The sequence below is a fragment of the Pogoniulus pusillus genome, chromosome 4, assembly GCF_015220805.1.
Source record: "Pogoniulus pusillus isolate bPogPus1 chromosome 4, bPogPus1.pri, whole genome shotgun sequence".
NCBI classification, from domain to species: domain Eukaryota; kingdom Metazoa; phylum Chordata; class Aves; order Piciformes; family Lybiidae; genus Pogoniulus; species Pogoniulus pusillus.
Window position 1 is genome coordinate 22395230 of NC_087267.1, and position 13921 is coordinate 22409150.

Consider the following 13921-nt stretch of genomic DNA (forward strand, 5'->3'; position numbering starts at 1 on the left):
GATGCTTGAGTGTGTCCAGAGAAGGGCAACAAGGCTGGTGAGAGGCCTCAAGCACAAGCCCTACGAGGAGAGGCTGAGGGAGCTGGGATTGTTTAGCCTGGAGAAGAGGAGGCTCAGAGGTGACCTTATTGCTGTCTACAACTACCTGAAGGGTGGTTGTGGCCAGGGGGAGGTTGCTCTCTTCTCTCAGGTGGCCAGCGCCAGAACGAGAGGACACAGCCTCAAGCTACGCCAGGGGAAATTTAGGCTCGAGGTGAGGAGAAAGTTCTTCACTGAGAGAGTCATTGGACACTGGAATGGGCTGCCTGGGGAGGTGGTGGAGTCGCCGTCCCTGGGGCACTTCAAGGCAGGATTGGACGTGGCACTTGGTGCCATGGTCTAGCCTTGAGCTCTGTGGTAAAGGGTTGGACTTGATGATCTGTGAGGTCTCTTCCAACCCTGATGATACTGTGATACTGTGAGTCTAGTCTGGGTGATTTTCCCAAGTGAGGGAGGGAGGGGACAAGTGACACCCAAACCATCACAAGCAATGCTTTAACCCAAGCAGAAGGGTGGTTTAATCTTGCTCACAAATATATTGTACAACATGTTTTGTTCACAGAATGACATCCTGGGAAGGTGTGACCTATGGCACTCTCTTGCTATGAAATCTCTGCTAACATGCAAGACAAGTCTAAGATTTGCATGGGCAGATGATTGAAGTCCACTCCGCAACAAAACCCACATTAGCAAATTTCTGCCTTCAACTGCGTCAGAAATATTAGTGTGAATTTTTCACTGAGCTCTACAATGAACTCCCACAGGAGAGCAGACCAAAAGCTTTGCCACTGGCTTCGACTTGGAGACATTCCATTGTTCCTGAGCCTCCCACATGTTCAGTTGCATGCAAAGGCCAAATCTGACACCTCTGGCTCATATATTGCGTTTGCAGGTGTTCACATCTGGCTACGAACAAGTGAGAATGAGAACTCCTGCAGCAGCAGCACAAAAACTGACAACAAAACCACGAAAGAAAGGGAAGATGTGACCCCCAAAATGCAAACTTTGAGTTCTTAATTCTCAAAGAAGAGGAAATTTTCTATGCTGCTTTCTCAATGGCATTTAACTTTTTTATTGGGAACTCTCATGAAACTTTTCAGTTTGATATTCAAAAGAACAACCCTAGCAACATGTTTTGGAGGAATCTCATTTCCAATTCTATGTCACAGTGAAGAAAAATACCTAATATCAGAGCAATTTCTTATCAATGAAAAAAAAAAAAACACCCCACCACAAAACCCCCCAAAAGGCATGATTTCTAACATTCTGGGGGTTTACTTGGTGCCTTCCAACCCAGATTATCCAATGAATCTGTGATGCTCTTGACTCTGATAGCGAAGAAAATTTTATATGTTAGAGGACATCTAGGCGGAGGGGTAATGGGTATAAACTACAGCACAAGAAGTTCCAGTTCAATGTGAGGAAGAACTTCTTTACTGTAAGGGTCCCAGAGCAATGGAATAGGCTGCCCAGAGAGATCTGTCTCTGTCTTATTGCTGTCTACAAGCCCTGCCTTATTGACTTCTACAACTACCTAAAAGGAGGCTGTGGTGAGGCTGGAGCTGGTCTCTTCTCCTGTAATGATAGGACAAGAGGAAATGGCCTCAAGTTGTGTCAGGGGAGGTTTAGGTCGGATGTTGGGAGGAAGTTCTTTCCTGAGCAGGTGGTCACTGGCACTGGAAGAGGCTGCCCAGGGAGGTGGTGGAGTTGCCATCCCTGGAGGTGTTCAAAAGGAGAGTGGATGTGGTGCTTGAGGCTATGGTCTAGTGATGAAGGATGCTGGGATGCAGGTTGGACTGCCTAATTCTGGTGTTCCTTTCCAAGCATAGCGATTCCTAGTGCTTAGATGTTGTGCTGATGGATTTGGTTTAGTCAAGGACTTGTCAGTGTGAAACTAATGATGAGCTTGAAGATCTTTTCCAATATAAGAAATTCTGTGATTCTGTGATGTGTTCCTGTGTGACCCGAGCTAGATTCTATGGTCCTGCCCTGGCAGGGGGTTGGACTAGATGATCTGTGGAGGCTCTATCCAACCCCTAACATTCTATAATCTCACTTACAATGGCATTGCCAGAAACAAAAGGTTGATTATGAGAATGAAGAAACAGAGTTATGATTGGTAAAACCTTGCTTGGAGTATTTCATCCAGCTCTGGAGCCCTCAACAGAGGAAGAACATGGACCTGATGAGGTGGATCCAGAAGAGGACAATGAAAATGAGCTTGAGGGCTGGAACACCTCTTCTATGAGGGCAAGCTGAGGTTATTCAGCCTGGAGAAAGGAATGCTTCAGGGACACCTAATAGCAGTCTGCCAGTATCTGGAGGGGGCTGCAAGAAGGCTACAGAGAAACTGTTTGCAAAGGCCTGCAGAGACAGGATGAGGGGAATGGATTGAAATGGGTGAAGAGCATGGATGTGAGGAACAAGTTCTTTAGCATGAGGGTGGCGGAACACTGCCACAGGTTGCACAAGGAGGTAGTTGAAGCCCCATCTCTGAAGATCTTCAGAGTTAGGCTGGACAAGGCTGTGAGTAGCCTGCTCTAGTGGAGGCTGTCCCTGCTGACTACAAGGGGGTTGGACAGGATGACCTTTGGAGGTCCCTTCCTATCCAGACCTTTCTATGATCTTGGAGATGCTACAGAGCTGGGCAGGGACATTTCAACAGAAGAGATATTGAAGTCCAAGATCAAAGTGAACACAGTTTCCACACTGCCAGTGGTTGGATGTGCTATACCTTGCACTCTTGGATCTCTGCAAGAAATAGGCACCATTGGCTTCACAAGCAAACAAGGAGAGCAGAGCACTTCCAGTGCAGCAAGTGCCCTAATGTCTAACCTAAGATTGTCCTGAGGACTTCAATTAATGCAAATGCCAAATTCTTTGGCCTTCCAATATCTGAAGGGGGGATACAAAAAAGCTGGAGGGGGACATTTTAGGCTCTCAGGGAGTGACAGGACTAGAGGGAATGGAGCAAAGCTGGAGGTGGGGAGATTCAGACTGGATGTGAGGAGGAAGCTGTTCAGCATGAGAGTGATGAGAGCCTGGAATGGGTTGCCCAGGGAGGTGGTTGAGGCCCTGTCCCTGGAGATGTTTAAGGCCAGGCTGGATGAGGCTGTGGGCAGCCTGCTCTAGGGTAGGGTGTCCCTGCCCATGGCAGAGGGGTTGGAACTAGATGATCCTTGTGGTCCCTTCCAACCCTGACTAATTCTATGAGCCTATGATTCTAAATTTTACAGCCCATCACTTTCTCTTGAGCCAAACAAGACAGACAGGAATGTGCACAAAAGACACAGAGGACTTTTTCCTTCTGAGAATACATCACCAACTCCTTATTCTTTCTCTCTTTTTACTTCTTATTTGAAGTTATTGATGGACAGAGCATACATTTAAGGTATAAGAAGTCAATTCCATTTATGCCTGATTCTTTAATAGTCTCCTGAAGAGCTCCCATCATTATAGCTGCAAAAATCACAGCCCTTCTGCTGGTGCATGCTTCTGGCTGAGAGGGATTGATTTGAAGGGCAAAAAAAAAAAAAGGAAACCATGGTCACAAAACTTAGCTAGAGAGTGCAGGCTCCAGTTCTCCTACCCTAGAGGAGCTCCTGTGATATCTTGTGTCACAAAATCAAGAAATAAATCCACTACACAGTGTCTACAGAGAATCTGTAAGGACACAGAGCTGTTGGAGTGAGTCCAGAAGAGGGCCAAAAAGAAGATCCAAGCGTTGGAGCACCTCACCTAGGAGGACAGGCTAAGGGAGCTAGGGTTTTTTAGCATGGAGAAGACAAGACTCCAGGGGGACCTTAGAGTTGCCTTCCTGCACCTTAAGGGATCCTACAGGAAGGCTGCAGAGGGACTTTTCGACAGGGTGTCTAGAGACAGGACAAGGGGGAATGGTTTGAAGCTGAGGCAGAGCAGGGTTAGACTGGAGCTTAGAAAGAAGTTCTTCAGTACAAGGGTGATGAGACTCTGGAATAAGCTGCCTGGGGAGGTTGTGGCTGCCCCCTGCCTGAAGGCATTGAAGCCCAGGTTGGATGAGTCCTTGAGCAGATGAGTCTAGTTAAAAGGTGTCCCTGCCCATGGTGAGGAGATTGGAGAAGAAGAGCTCTAAGATCCCTTCCAACCTATCTGCAAGGTGTAGCTCACAACATAGTGCACTTCAGACGACATGCAAAGGGATCAGACTGCTCTGTGCAACCTGTGCGTTACTGCACTGCAAAACTTAACTTTGTATAGAATAGAGCTGTTAAGCAAACCACATTTGGCTTTGTTAGAAATGTGCTAGTGTGCCCTGGAGAAAAAAAAAAAAAAAACCTCAAAAAACCAACAACAAAAAATCAAAGAGGAAAATGCAGTTCCATTGGCTCACCAGGTGTTGCAGTCATTAGTCACCATGTCTCCCTTGGCATACTCTCTTCCATCTGTGAAAACATGGGGCACCTCTCGGGAGCAACGCACTTGTTCTCATGTCGCACCTAGGCAAAACACACTTTGTCAGCATGCAGCTCCTTGTGCCTGTGCCAGCACACAGGGGAGCGAGCACCACAAACACAGGGAGAAACAATGAAGGAAAGGAGAGAGGAAAATTATTTGAGACTACCTAAAGAAAGGTACAGCATTGCCTAATGTTGAGACTAGGTATAGAAACAGGTGTCTTGCTTCAGGGACTGAACAGCAGCTTAAACTGCTGAGACAATAGAATCAAAGAATCAGAATGATCTGGGTTGAAGGGACCTCCAAAGGTCATCCAGTCCAACCCCCTCTGCACTCAGTAGGGACATCCTCCACTAGAGCAGGTTGCCCAAAGACTTGTCCAGCCTTACCTTGAATACGTCCAGTGATGGGGCCTCGACTGCTTCCCTGAGCAACCTGTTGCAGTGTTCCAGCACCCTCATGCTAAAGAAACTTGTTTCTAGCATCCAGTCTAAATCTGCTCTTCTCCAGGTCTGAATGTACACTCAATCTAGAACTCACTGAATCATAGGATCAACCAGGTTGGAAGAGACCTCCAAGATCATCCAGTCCAACCTAGCACCCAGTCCTATCCAATCATCTAGACTATGGCACTAAGTGCCTCATCAAGGCTTTTATTCAACACATTCAGGGATGGCGACTCCACCACCTCCCCGGGCAGCCCATTCCAATGCCAATCACTCTCTCTGCCAACAACTTCCTCAAGCACAACTTGACTCTGTGTCCCCTTGTTCTGTTGCTGGTTGCCTGGGAAAAGAGACCAACTCCCACCTGGCTACAACCTCCCTTCAGGTAGTTGTAGACAGCAATGAGGTCAGCCCTGAGCCTCCTCTTCTCCAGGCTAAACACCCCCAGCTCCCTCAGCCTCTCTTCATAGGGTTTTTAGTAATTGAAATTGTGTATTATTCTTGGCAAAGCAGCTTCCCCTAGGTTTTAAGATGATAACCCATGGCTCAATCCTGCATGCATGCACTTCCACACACACTGCATCTGGGTTGAGGCAATCCCAAACAAATCCAGGCTGGGCAGCGAGTAGCTGGAGAGCAGCCCTGAGGAGAGGGACTTGTGGGTGCTGGTGGATGAGAAGCTCAATATGAGCCAGCAGTGAGCACTTGCAGCCCAGAAAGACAACCAGATCTCATTCAATTAACCTGGGGCTGTTCAGTGTGGAGAAGACTGAGAGGAGATCTGTTCAATGTGTATGAATATCTGAGTGGTGAGTGTCAAGTGGGTAGGGCAAATCTCTTTTTGGTAGTCAGCAGCAGTACGTCAAGGAGCAATGGATACAAATTCAACATGAGGAGAAACTTCTTTACAATGAGCCAGAGCCCTGGAACAGGCTGCCCAGAGAGGTTGTGGAGTCTCCTTCTCCAGAGAGTTTCAAAACCCACCTGGGTGCATGCCTGTGTGAACTACCCTAGGGGATCCTGCCTTGGCAGGGAGGTTGACCTCGCTGATCTCTGGAGGTCTCTTTCAAACTCTGAGGTTCTGTGTGTGTGATTATAAAAGAATGTCACAATGAGAAAGTACAATTTGACAGCACTTGAGATGTAGTGAAGACAAAACAAGGCTACCTAGATATGGAGAGGAAGTGAGCAGCACCTGCTTCTCACAGCCAGACTGAAACCAGGAAGCCAGCCAGACGCAGGGCTAAAAACCGAAACATAAACCCCGAGGAAGAGACGAGGAGCCACACAGTCAGAAGAACCTAAGTGCAAATCTAGAATCTGTTGTCAGAGAACAATTCCCCAGAAGCCTTCATTCCGTAACCTTGCTTCTGAAAATTACAGCAGTAACTGTTTTCTTTCAAATCCCTGTTTATTCTTCTCCCCTATTTATTCAGAAGGTAGGATAAATATCAGTCCACTTGAGACATTATTCCGCTCTCCCGAGCTCTGTTGCTTGGAAATAGATCATTATATTCCATATACATTTCTTGTCTTTTTCATTTTTTCCCTGCTGATCACAGAATCTTGGAATGGCTCAGGTTGGAAGGGACCTTAGAGCTCATCTACACCAACCTCCTCACCATAGGCAGGGACACTTCCCAATTAGACTCAGCTGCTCGAGGACTCACCCAACAGGCTGGAGGAGGCAGCCAAAACTTCACCAGGCAGCCTATTCCAGAGTCTCATCACCCTTGTACTGAAGAACTTCTTGCTAAGCTCCAGTCTAACTCTGCTCTGCCTCAGCTTCAAACCATTCCCCCTTGTCCTGTCTCTAGACACCCTGTCGAAAAGTCCCTCTGCAGTCTTCCTGTAGGATCCCTTAAGGTGCAGGAAGGCAACTCTAAGGTCCCCCTGGAGTCTTGTCTTCTCCGTGCTGAACACCCCTAGCTCCCTTAGCCTGTCCTCCTAGGCGAGGTGCTCCAGCTCTTGGATGCCCCTTGTGGCCTCCTCTGGACTCTCTCCACCAGCTCTCTGTCCTCCTTATGCTGGGAACACCAAAGCTGGAGACAATATTCTAGGTGGAGTCTCAGAAAAGCAAAGGAGCAGAATCCCTTTTCTTACCCTGCTTCCCACACTCCTCTGGATGCAGCCCAGGCTACATTAAACCATTTGCACCACCTTTACAAAGAATCAACCAACCAACCAAACAACAAACCCCACAACCAATTAATGCCTTTAAACTATTTAATTTCATATTTCCCTTTCCTTTTATTGTTGTTTTGGTTTTGTTTGTTTATTTGTTGGGTATTTTTTGTTTGGGGGGAGAGGGGGTTGTCTTTTTTTTTTTTCCTTATCATAGAATCAAGCAGGTTGGAAGAGACCTTCAAGATCATCCAGGCCAACCTAGCACCCAGCTCTGTCCAATCAACTAGACCATGGCACTAAGTGCCCCATCCAGTCTTTACTTGAATACCTCCAGGGACAGTGCCTCCACCACCTCCCTGGGCAGCCCATTCCAATGCCAATCACTCTCTCTGACAACAACTTCCTCCTAACATCCAAACTAGACCTCCCCTGGCACAACTTCAGATTGTGTCCCCTTGTTCTGTTGCTAAGTGCCTGGCAGAAGAGACCAACCCACCTGGCTACAACCTCCCTTCAGGGAGTTGTAGACAATAATGAGGTCAGCCCTGAGCCTCCTCTTCTCCAGGCTGCACACCCCCAGCTCCCTCAGCCTCTCCTCACAGGGCTGTGCTCCAGGCCCCTCACCAGCTTTGTCACCCTTTTCTGGACACATTCCAGCACCTCAACATCTCTCCTGAATGGAGGAGGCCAGAACTGGACACAGCACTCAAGGTGTGGCCTGACCAGTGTTGAGTACAGGGGAAGAATAACCTCCCTTGTCCTACTGGTTTGTCTCTTTGCTCCATGGAATACCAAACTGGATAGCATTTCCCGTTCATTCAGAAGTCACAAAATATCACCTTCCTGTTTTCAACTTTCTGTAAAATCATTAAAATAGTTGGGTTTGGGTTTTTTTTGTTTGTTTGTTTGGGTTTTTTCTTTAACCATTAAATATGAGCCAATGAGATCAACATAATCTGCAGGCCAGATTAATAAAGAAGAACAGCTCTGTTTTTTTCCTGTGGGGACCTAGAACTGCCACAGGGAACTGCTAGTCAAAAAACAACAAAACAAACAAGGATCTGACAGCCCAGAGAGCCTTCACTCACTCACAGCTCCGCAGCTCTGTGGCTTATGGACAGTTAAGTTATGCCAAATGAACTCACAATGATAGAAGGGAGACATAAAGAAAGAAATGCTTTTCTAGCTGATAGAGCTGGGGCTCTGCCTCTAACTTAATCTCCACAAAGGATGGGGAGAAAACAGGCCAGAGAAGACCATATGGTTCCAGGGGTGTTTAATTCCTTCCTTCCTGATGACATGCAACAGAAAAGGAAAAAGAAAAAAAAAAAGGAGGAAAAAGCAGCATGACCTCAGGCTGCTTTGCTGAGTTCTGCAAGCGTTCAGGAAGGAGTTCACACTAGACTTGAGGGCTAGGCTCTGAATATAAAATTTGGGATTAGTAAAAGGAGGACTAGAATCTCTCTACTTTCTATCTGGCAGATTGACATGAAACTACTCACAGCCTATCACCAACTCAGAGCCTTAAGAGAGTGCTACTACTGGCTTCATCGCAACCATGTGGCCACCACGAAGCGACAGTGCAGCAACTGCTGATCCACGGACAAAGAGGGAGGTCTACCTGTCCTGAACACTGCAGAGTAGGGGAATGGTATTTAGAAAGCTGAACGCAAATACCCAAAGTGGAATTTGACCAGAAGGCTAATAATTGTTGCTGAAAAACTCAGTGGATTATCATGGAATCATAGAATGGCTCCTGTTGGAAGGGATCTCAGAGCTCATCTACTCCAACTCCCCAGCATGGGCAAAGACATCTCTCAACTTCTTGACTCAGCTTCTCAAGAACTCATCCAACCTGGCCTTCAACGCTCCCTGGCAGGAGACAGCCACAACCTCCCTGGGTAGCCTATTCCAGAATCTCACCACCCTCCTACTGAAGAACTTCTTCCTAAGCTCCAGTCTAAGCCTGCTCTCACTCAGCTTCAAACAATTTCCCTTATCACATCTCTAGCCTTGGAGGTTCCTTCAAACACAACCCATTCTACAAAATGAATCTGCTTAGAACCAAAGAGTTGACACATTTTAACTGAAACCAGCTGTCATTTCTGTGGGGAAAAAAAACAGCCAAAAGCAGGACAGAGCACTCAACATATGCTGGATTACCACTGGCTCTTCTTTCTTACACTACCTGTATGCTTCTTACATCTGTTTTATGAAGCATTACACTTGGGCAGATGCACAAGAAGGCCCTTGTGGCCAAGAAGGCCAACGGTACCCTGGGGTGTATTAGAAGGAGCTTGGTTATTAGACCAAGAGAGGTTCTCCTTCTCTTCTCTGCCATGCTGAGACTGCATCTGAAATACTGGGTCCGCTTCTGGACCCTTTAATTCAAGAAGGACCACAGGGAACTGCTTGAAAGTCTCCAGCAGAGAACCAAAAAGATGTTGCAGGCAGTGGAAAAACTCCCTGTGAGGACAGGCTGAGGGAGCTGGGGCTTGGCGCAGAGGAGCCTGAGGGCTGCCCTCATTCACGTGGATAAAGATGTGCAGGGCAGTGTCAGGACGACAGAGGCAGGCTCTGCTCAGGGATGTCCAATGAAAGGACAAGGGGCAGTAAGGGCAAGCTGGAGCAGAGGAGATTCCACAGGAACAGAAAGGAAACTTTTTCCCTGTGAGGGTGATAGAGCCCTGGAGCAGGCTGCACAGAGAAGTTGTGGAGTCATCTCTGCGACATTCCAAACCCATCTGGATGTGTTCCTATGTGACCTGCTTTGAGTGCTCCTGCTCCGGCAGGGGGCGTTGGCATTGTGTTTCTGCGTGCTAGAGCAGGCAGCTGGCACTCACCTTCTCAGGAAGATTGTCACGTGTGAAGAAAATGGCACTTGATTAAGCTCCTATTGAAAACAGCTTGGAAGAAAAAGCCCTTTCAAACTTTTCTGCTTGAAATACTCAGGCTGAAAGAATTTTTCCTTTTAATACTATCATATCCTCGTATTTGAAGTACTTTTATCTCACCATCCACATTACCCTGTTTAATCTCAATTTCAAACCTTGATTTAGCTTTGCTTGTTGGTAATTGAGAGCAATTGATTTTTAAGTTTTGAAGTGTCTGCATGTGGTGAATAGATCTAAAGGACATAAAATGGGCGTAAGCATGTCTTCTCTTATTTACCTGCCTGTCTGCATTGCAGCCAGAGGCAGGAAAACAGGACAAAGAAACCCAGGCAACTGAGTCTGGTTTAGTCTGATTGCCTGAGAGGGGTTTCATGGGGACCGCGCCCCTGTCGCACGCAAGGCGAATGCGCCCCCCATTTTTGGAAGACAGCAGCCTGTGGGTTCTTCCATTTTTGGGTCTACTTGGGTGATTGCCAGAGGTGATTGGGTGATTGTGTGGCCAATGAGACCATTAGCCTCGGCCATTACCCTATAAATGGGGGTGAACAGGTGAATAAGGGGCTTGCATGCTCGTTCGTTCCTCGTTGACCTGCCACTCACCTGCCTGTCACCTCAGTCACCTCAAGCCACCTCAGCCAGCAGCTGATTCCACTTTGCAGCCCGCATGGAATTTGCCACCAGACTTCTGTTGAATGTTTTCCTGCCTATGTTTTGGGCCATAGACATTAGGACTAGTGAGTATTCTCCATTCTTTGTTCAAGTTGCCAAAGGATTTTAACCAACCTCACAAGCGGTGAATGAAGCTGCCAGTCTCTATTAAAGACATTTTCTGAAACTTTTCAAAATTCCACTGTATAGAGACATTCTGTGAAATAGTTCTGCTAACCGCATCCAAGAACTTGTGTGGAGAGTTGTAAATAAGTTTGGGGGAATTATTTTGTGTATATTAATAAATTATTTAATAACTCTTAAATCGGCCTCATTGCATTTTACTCCAAACTCAGATTTCAACTAGTCCCCTTTATAACACTGCATTTTGTACTTTCTGATTGTTCTGCTCCTTTTTTTCCCCCCTCCAAGAAAGGAGGCTTTTACTCTCAGTTGATTATTCATTAATATTTTCCAATGGGAAAAATCATGCAGTGGGGCAAAGTAATCCGAGAAAACATTTTCCCTCACACTTTTGCACATATGTTATGATTTATCATTTCTCCTCTGTGGAGAAAGAAAAAAAAAAAGGTGACAAATATGGAGAATTTCCCACCCTCAAGATGATCAAAAGGCAGAAAAAGAGGAATTTCTTTGCATGGCACAGCCCTGCAGAGGGACCTTGACAGGCTGGATGGGTGGGCAGAGGCCAATGGGATGAGATTTAACATGGCCAAGTGCAGGATACTACACTTTGGCCACAGTAACCCCAAGCAGCACTACAGGCTGGGAACAGAGTGGCTGAGAGCAGCCTGGAAGAAAGGGACCTGTGGGTACTGACAGATAGTAGCTGACGATGAGCCAGCAGTATGCCCAGGTAGCCAAGAGAGCCAATGGCATCCTGGCCTGCATCAGGACCAGTGTGGCCAGCAGGACAAGGGAGGTAATTCTGTCCCTGTACTCAGCACTGGTCAGGCCACACCTTGAGAACTGTCCAACCAGTTTGGAAGAGAACTCCAAGATCATCCAGACCAACCTAGCACCCAGCCCTAGACAATCAACTACACCATGGCACTAAGTGCCTCATCCAGGCTTTGCTTGAACACTTCCAGGGATGGTGACTCCACCACCTCCCTGGGCAGCCCATTCCAATGCCAATCACTCTCTCTGCCAACAACTTCCTCCTAACATCCAAACTAGACCTCCCCAGATTGCACAACTTGAGACTGTGTCCCCTTGTTCTGTTGCTGGTTGCCTGGCAGAAGACACCAACCTCCACCTGGCTACAGCCTCCCTTCAGGTACTTGTAGACAGCAATGAGGTCACCCCTGAGCCTCCTCTTCTCCAGGCTGCACACCCCCAGCTCCCTCAGCCTCTCCTCACAGGGCTGTGTTCCATTCCCCTCACCAGCTTTGTCACCCTTCTCTGACCATGTTCCAGTACCTCAACATCTCTTGAGATGAGTAGCCCAGAACTGGACACAGCACTCAAGGTGTGGCCTGACCAATACCGAGTACAAGGGACGAATAATCTATGTTATCCTACTGGACTTCCTTCACTACAGCAGGTTGCTTACAGCCCTGTCCAGCCTCACCTTGAGCATCTCCAAGGATGGGGCCTCAACTGCCTCCCTGGGCAACCTGCTGCATTGTTCCACCACTCTTACACTAAAGAACTTGTTCCTCACCTTTTTTTGTGTGTCACTTTATTCTTATAAGTCTGAAGAACACACACTTACTAACTTCAGAATTATAGAACTGTCAGGGCTGGAAGCTACCTCAAGAATCATCTAGCTCAAACTCCCCTGCAGGGACACCTCATACTAGATCACATTCACCCTGGCTTTAAAGACCTCCAAGGAGGCAGTTTCTACCACCTCCCTGCTTTGCAGCACTTTCCTTCAGTGTGCCCAGAGTCTTCAAGGTAGAGAAGCAGGATACATAGGAGAACCTAGTCATCAGCTGACACTGGAGACACATAGAAGAATGGAGGAATAAGGGAAAGGCCTTCAACAAACAATCCTAATTAGGTATCTGTTGGTGACAAGGAAGAAACTTCTCTTTGCTAAGAGAATCACAGAATTTCTTAGATTGGAAAGTCCTTCAAGCTCATCAAGTCAAATTATTTGTTTCATGCTGACAAGTCCTTGACTAAACCAGATCCCTCAGCACAACATCTAAGCACTAGGAATCACTATGCTTGGAATGGACCACCAGGAGCAGCCAGGCCAACCTTCATCCCAGCATCCTTCAGCACTAGACCATAGCCTCAAGCACAACATCCACTCTCCTCTTAAACACCTCCAGGGATGGCAATTCTACCACCTCCCTGGGCAGCCTGTTCCAGTGCCAGTGACCACCTGCTCAGGAAAGAACTTCCTCCCAACATCCTACCTAAACCTCCCCTGATGCAACTTGAGGCCATTTCCTCTTGTCCTATCATTAGTAATTCAGGAGAAGAGACCAGCTCCAGCCTCACTACAGTCTCCTTTTAGGTAGTTGTAGAGGGCAATAAGGTCCCCTCTCAGCCTACTTTCCTCCAGACTAAACAGTCCCAGTTCCCTCAGCTGCTCCTCACAGGTCATGTTTGCCAGACTTCTCCCCAGCCTCGTCACCCTTCTCTGCACCCACTCCAGCACCTCAGTGTCCCTCCTGTACTGTGGTGACCAAAACTGGACACAGTACTTGAGGTGTGGTCTCACGAGTGCTGAGTACAGGGACATGAGCACTTCCCTGCTCCTGCTGCTCACACCATTTCTGATATAGGCTGGGATGCTGTTGGCCTTCTTGGCCACCTGGGCACACTGCTGGCTCATGTCCAGCCAGCTGTCCACCAACACCCCCAGATCCTTTTCCGCCAGGCAGCTCTCCAGGCACTCTTCCCCCAGCCTGTAGGGCTGCTGGAGGTTGTTGTGGCCAAAGTGCATGACCTGGCACTTGGCCTTGTTAAAGCTCATGTCATTGGCCTCTGTCCATTGGTCCAGCCTGTCCAAATCCCTCTGCAGAGCTTTCCTACTCTCCAGCATATTGACACTTCTGTTTAATTTGGTGTCATCTGCAAATTTGCTGAGGATGCATTTGATCCCCTCATCCAGGTCATTTATTAAGAGATTAAACAAGACTGGACCCACAACTGAGCCCTGAGGGACTCCACCTGTGACCAGTCTCCAATTGGATTTAACCCCATTGACCACAACAAGCTGGCAGCTCCCCTGGAGCCACATGCCAAGAGCCAGCCACACAGAAAAGGTCACCCATGGCCAGCCTTTTGCTCAGCTGTATTGTGGCTTCTCCCATCATGACCCGTAGAACCACAGCTCTTGTCACTTTGATT

The 13921-nt window shown here is 47.6% G+C and overlaps 1 protein-coding gene across 1 annotated transcript in view; it reads right to left on the reverse strand.

Moving 5' to 3' along the window:
• VWF (von Willebrand factor) overlaps positions 1-13921 on the reverse strand; it is a 220778-nt gene that overhangs the window by 136251 nt on the left and 70606 nt on the right. The window contains 2 exon segments of the mRNA XM_064142874.1: positions 4409-4461; positions 4464-4514. Coding sequence (XP_063998944.1) covers positions 4409-4461; positions 4464-4514 — 104 coding nt within the window.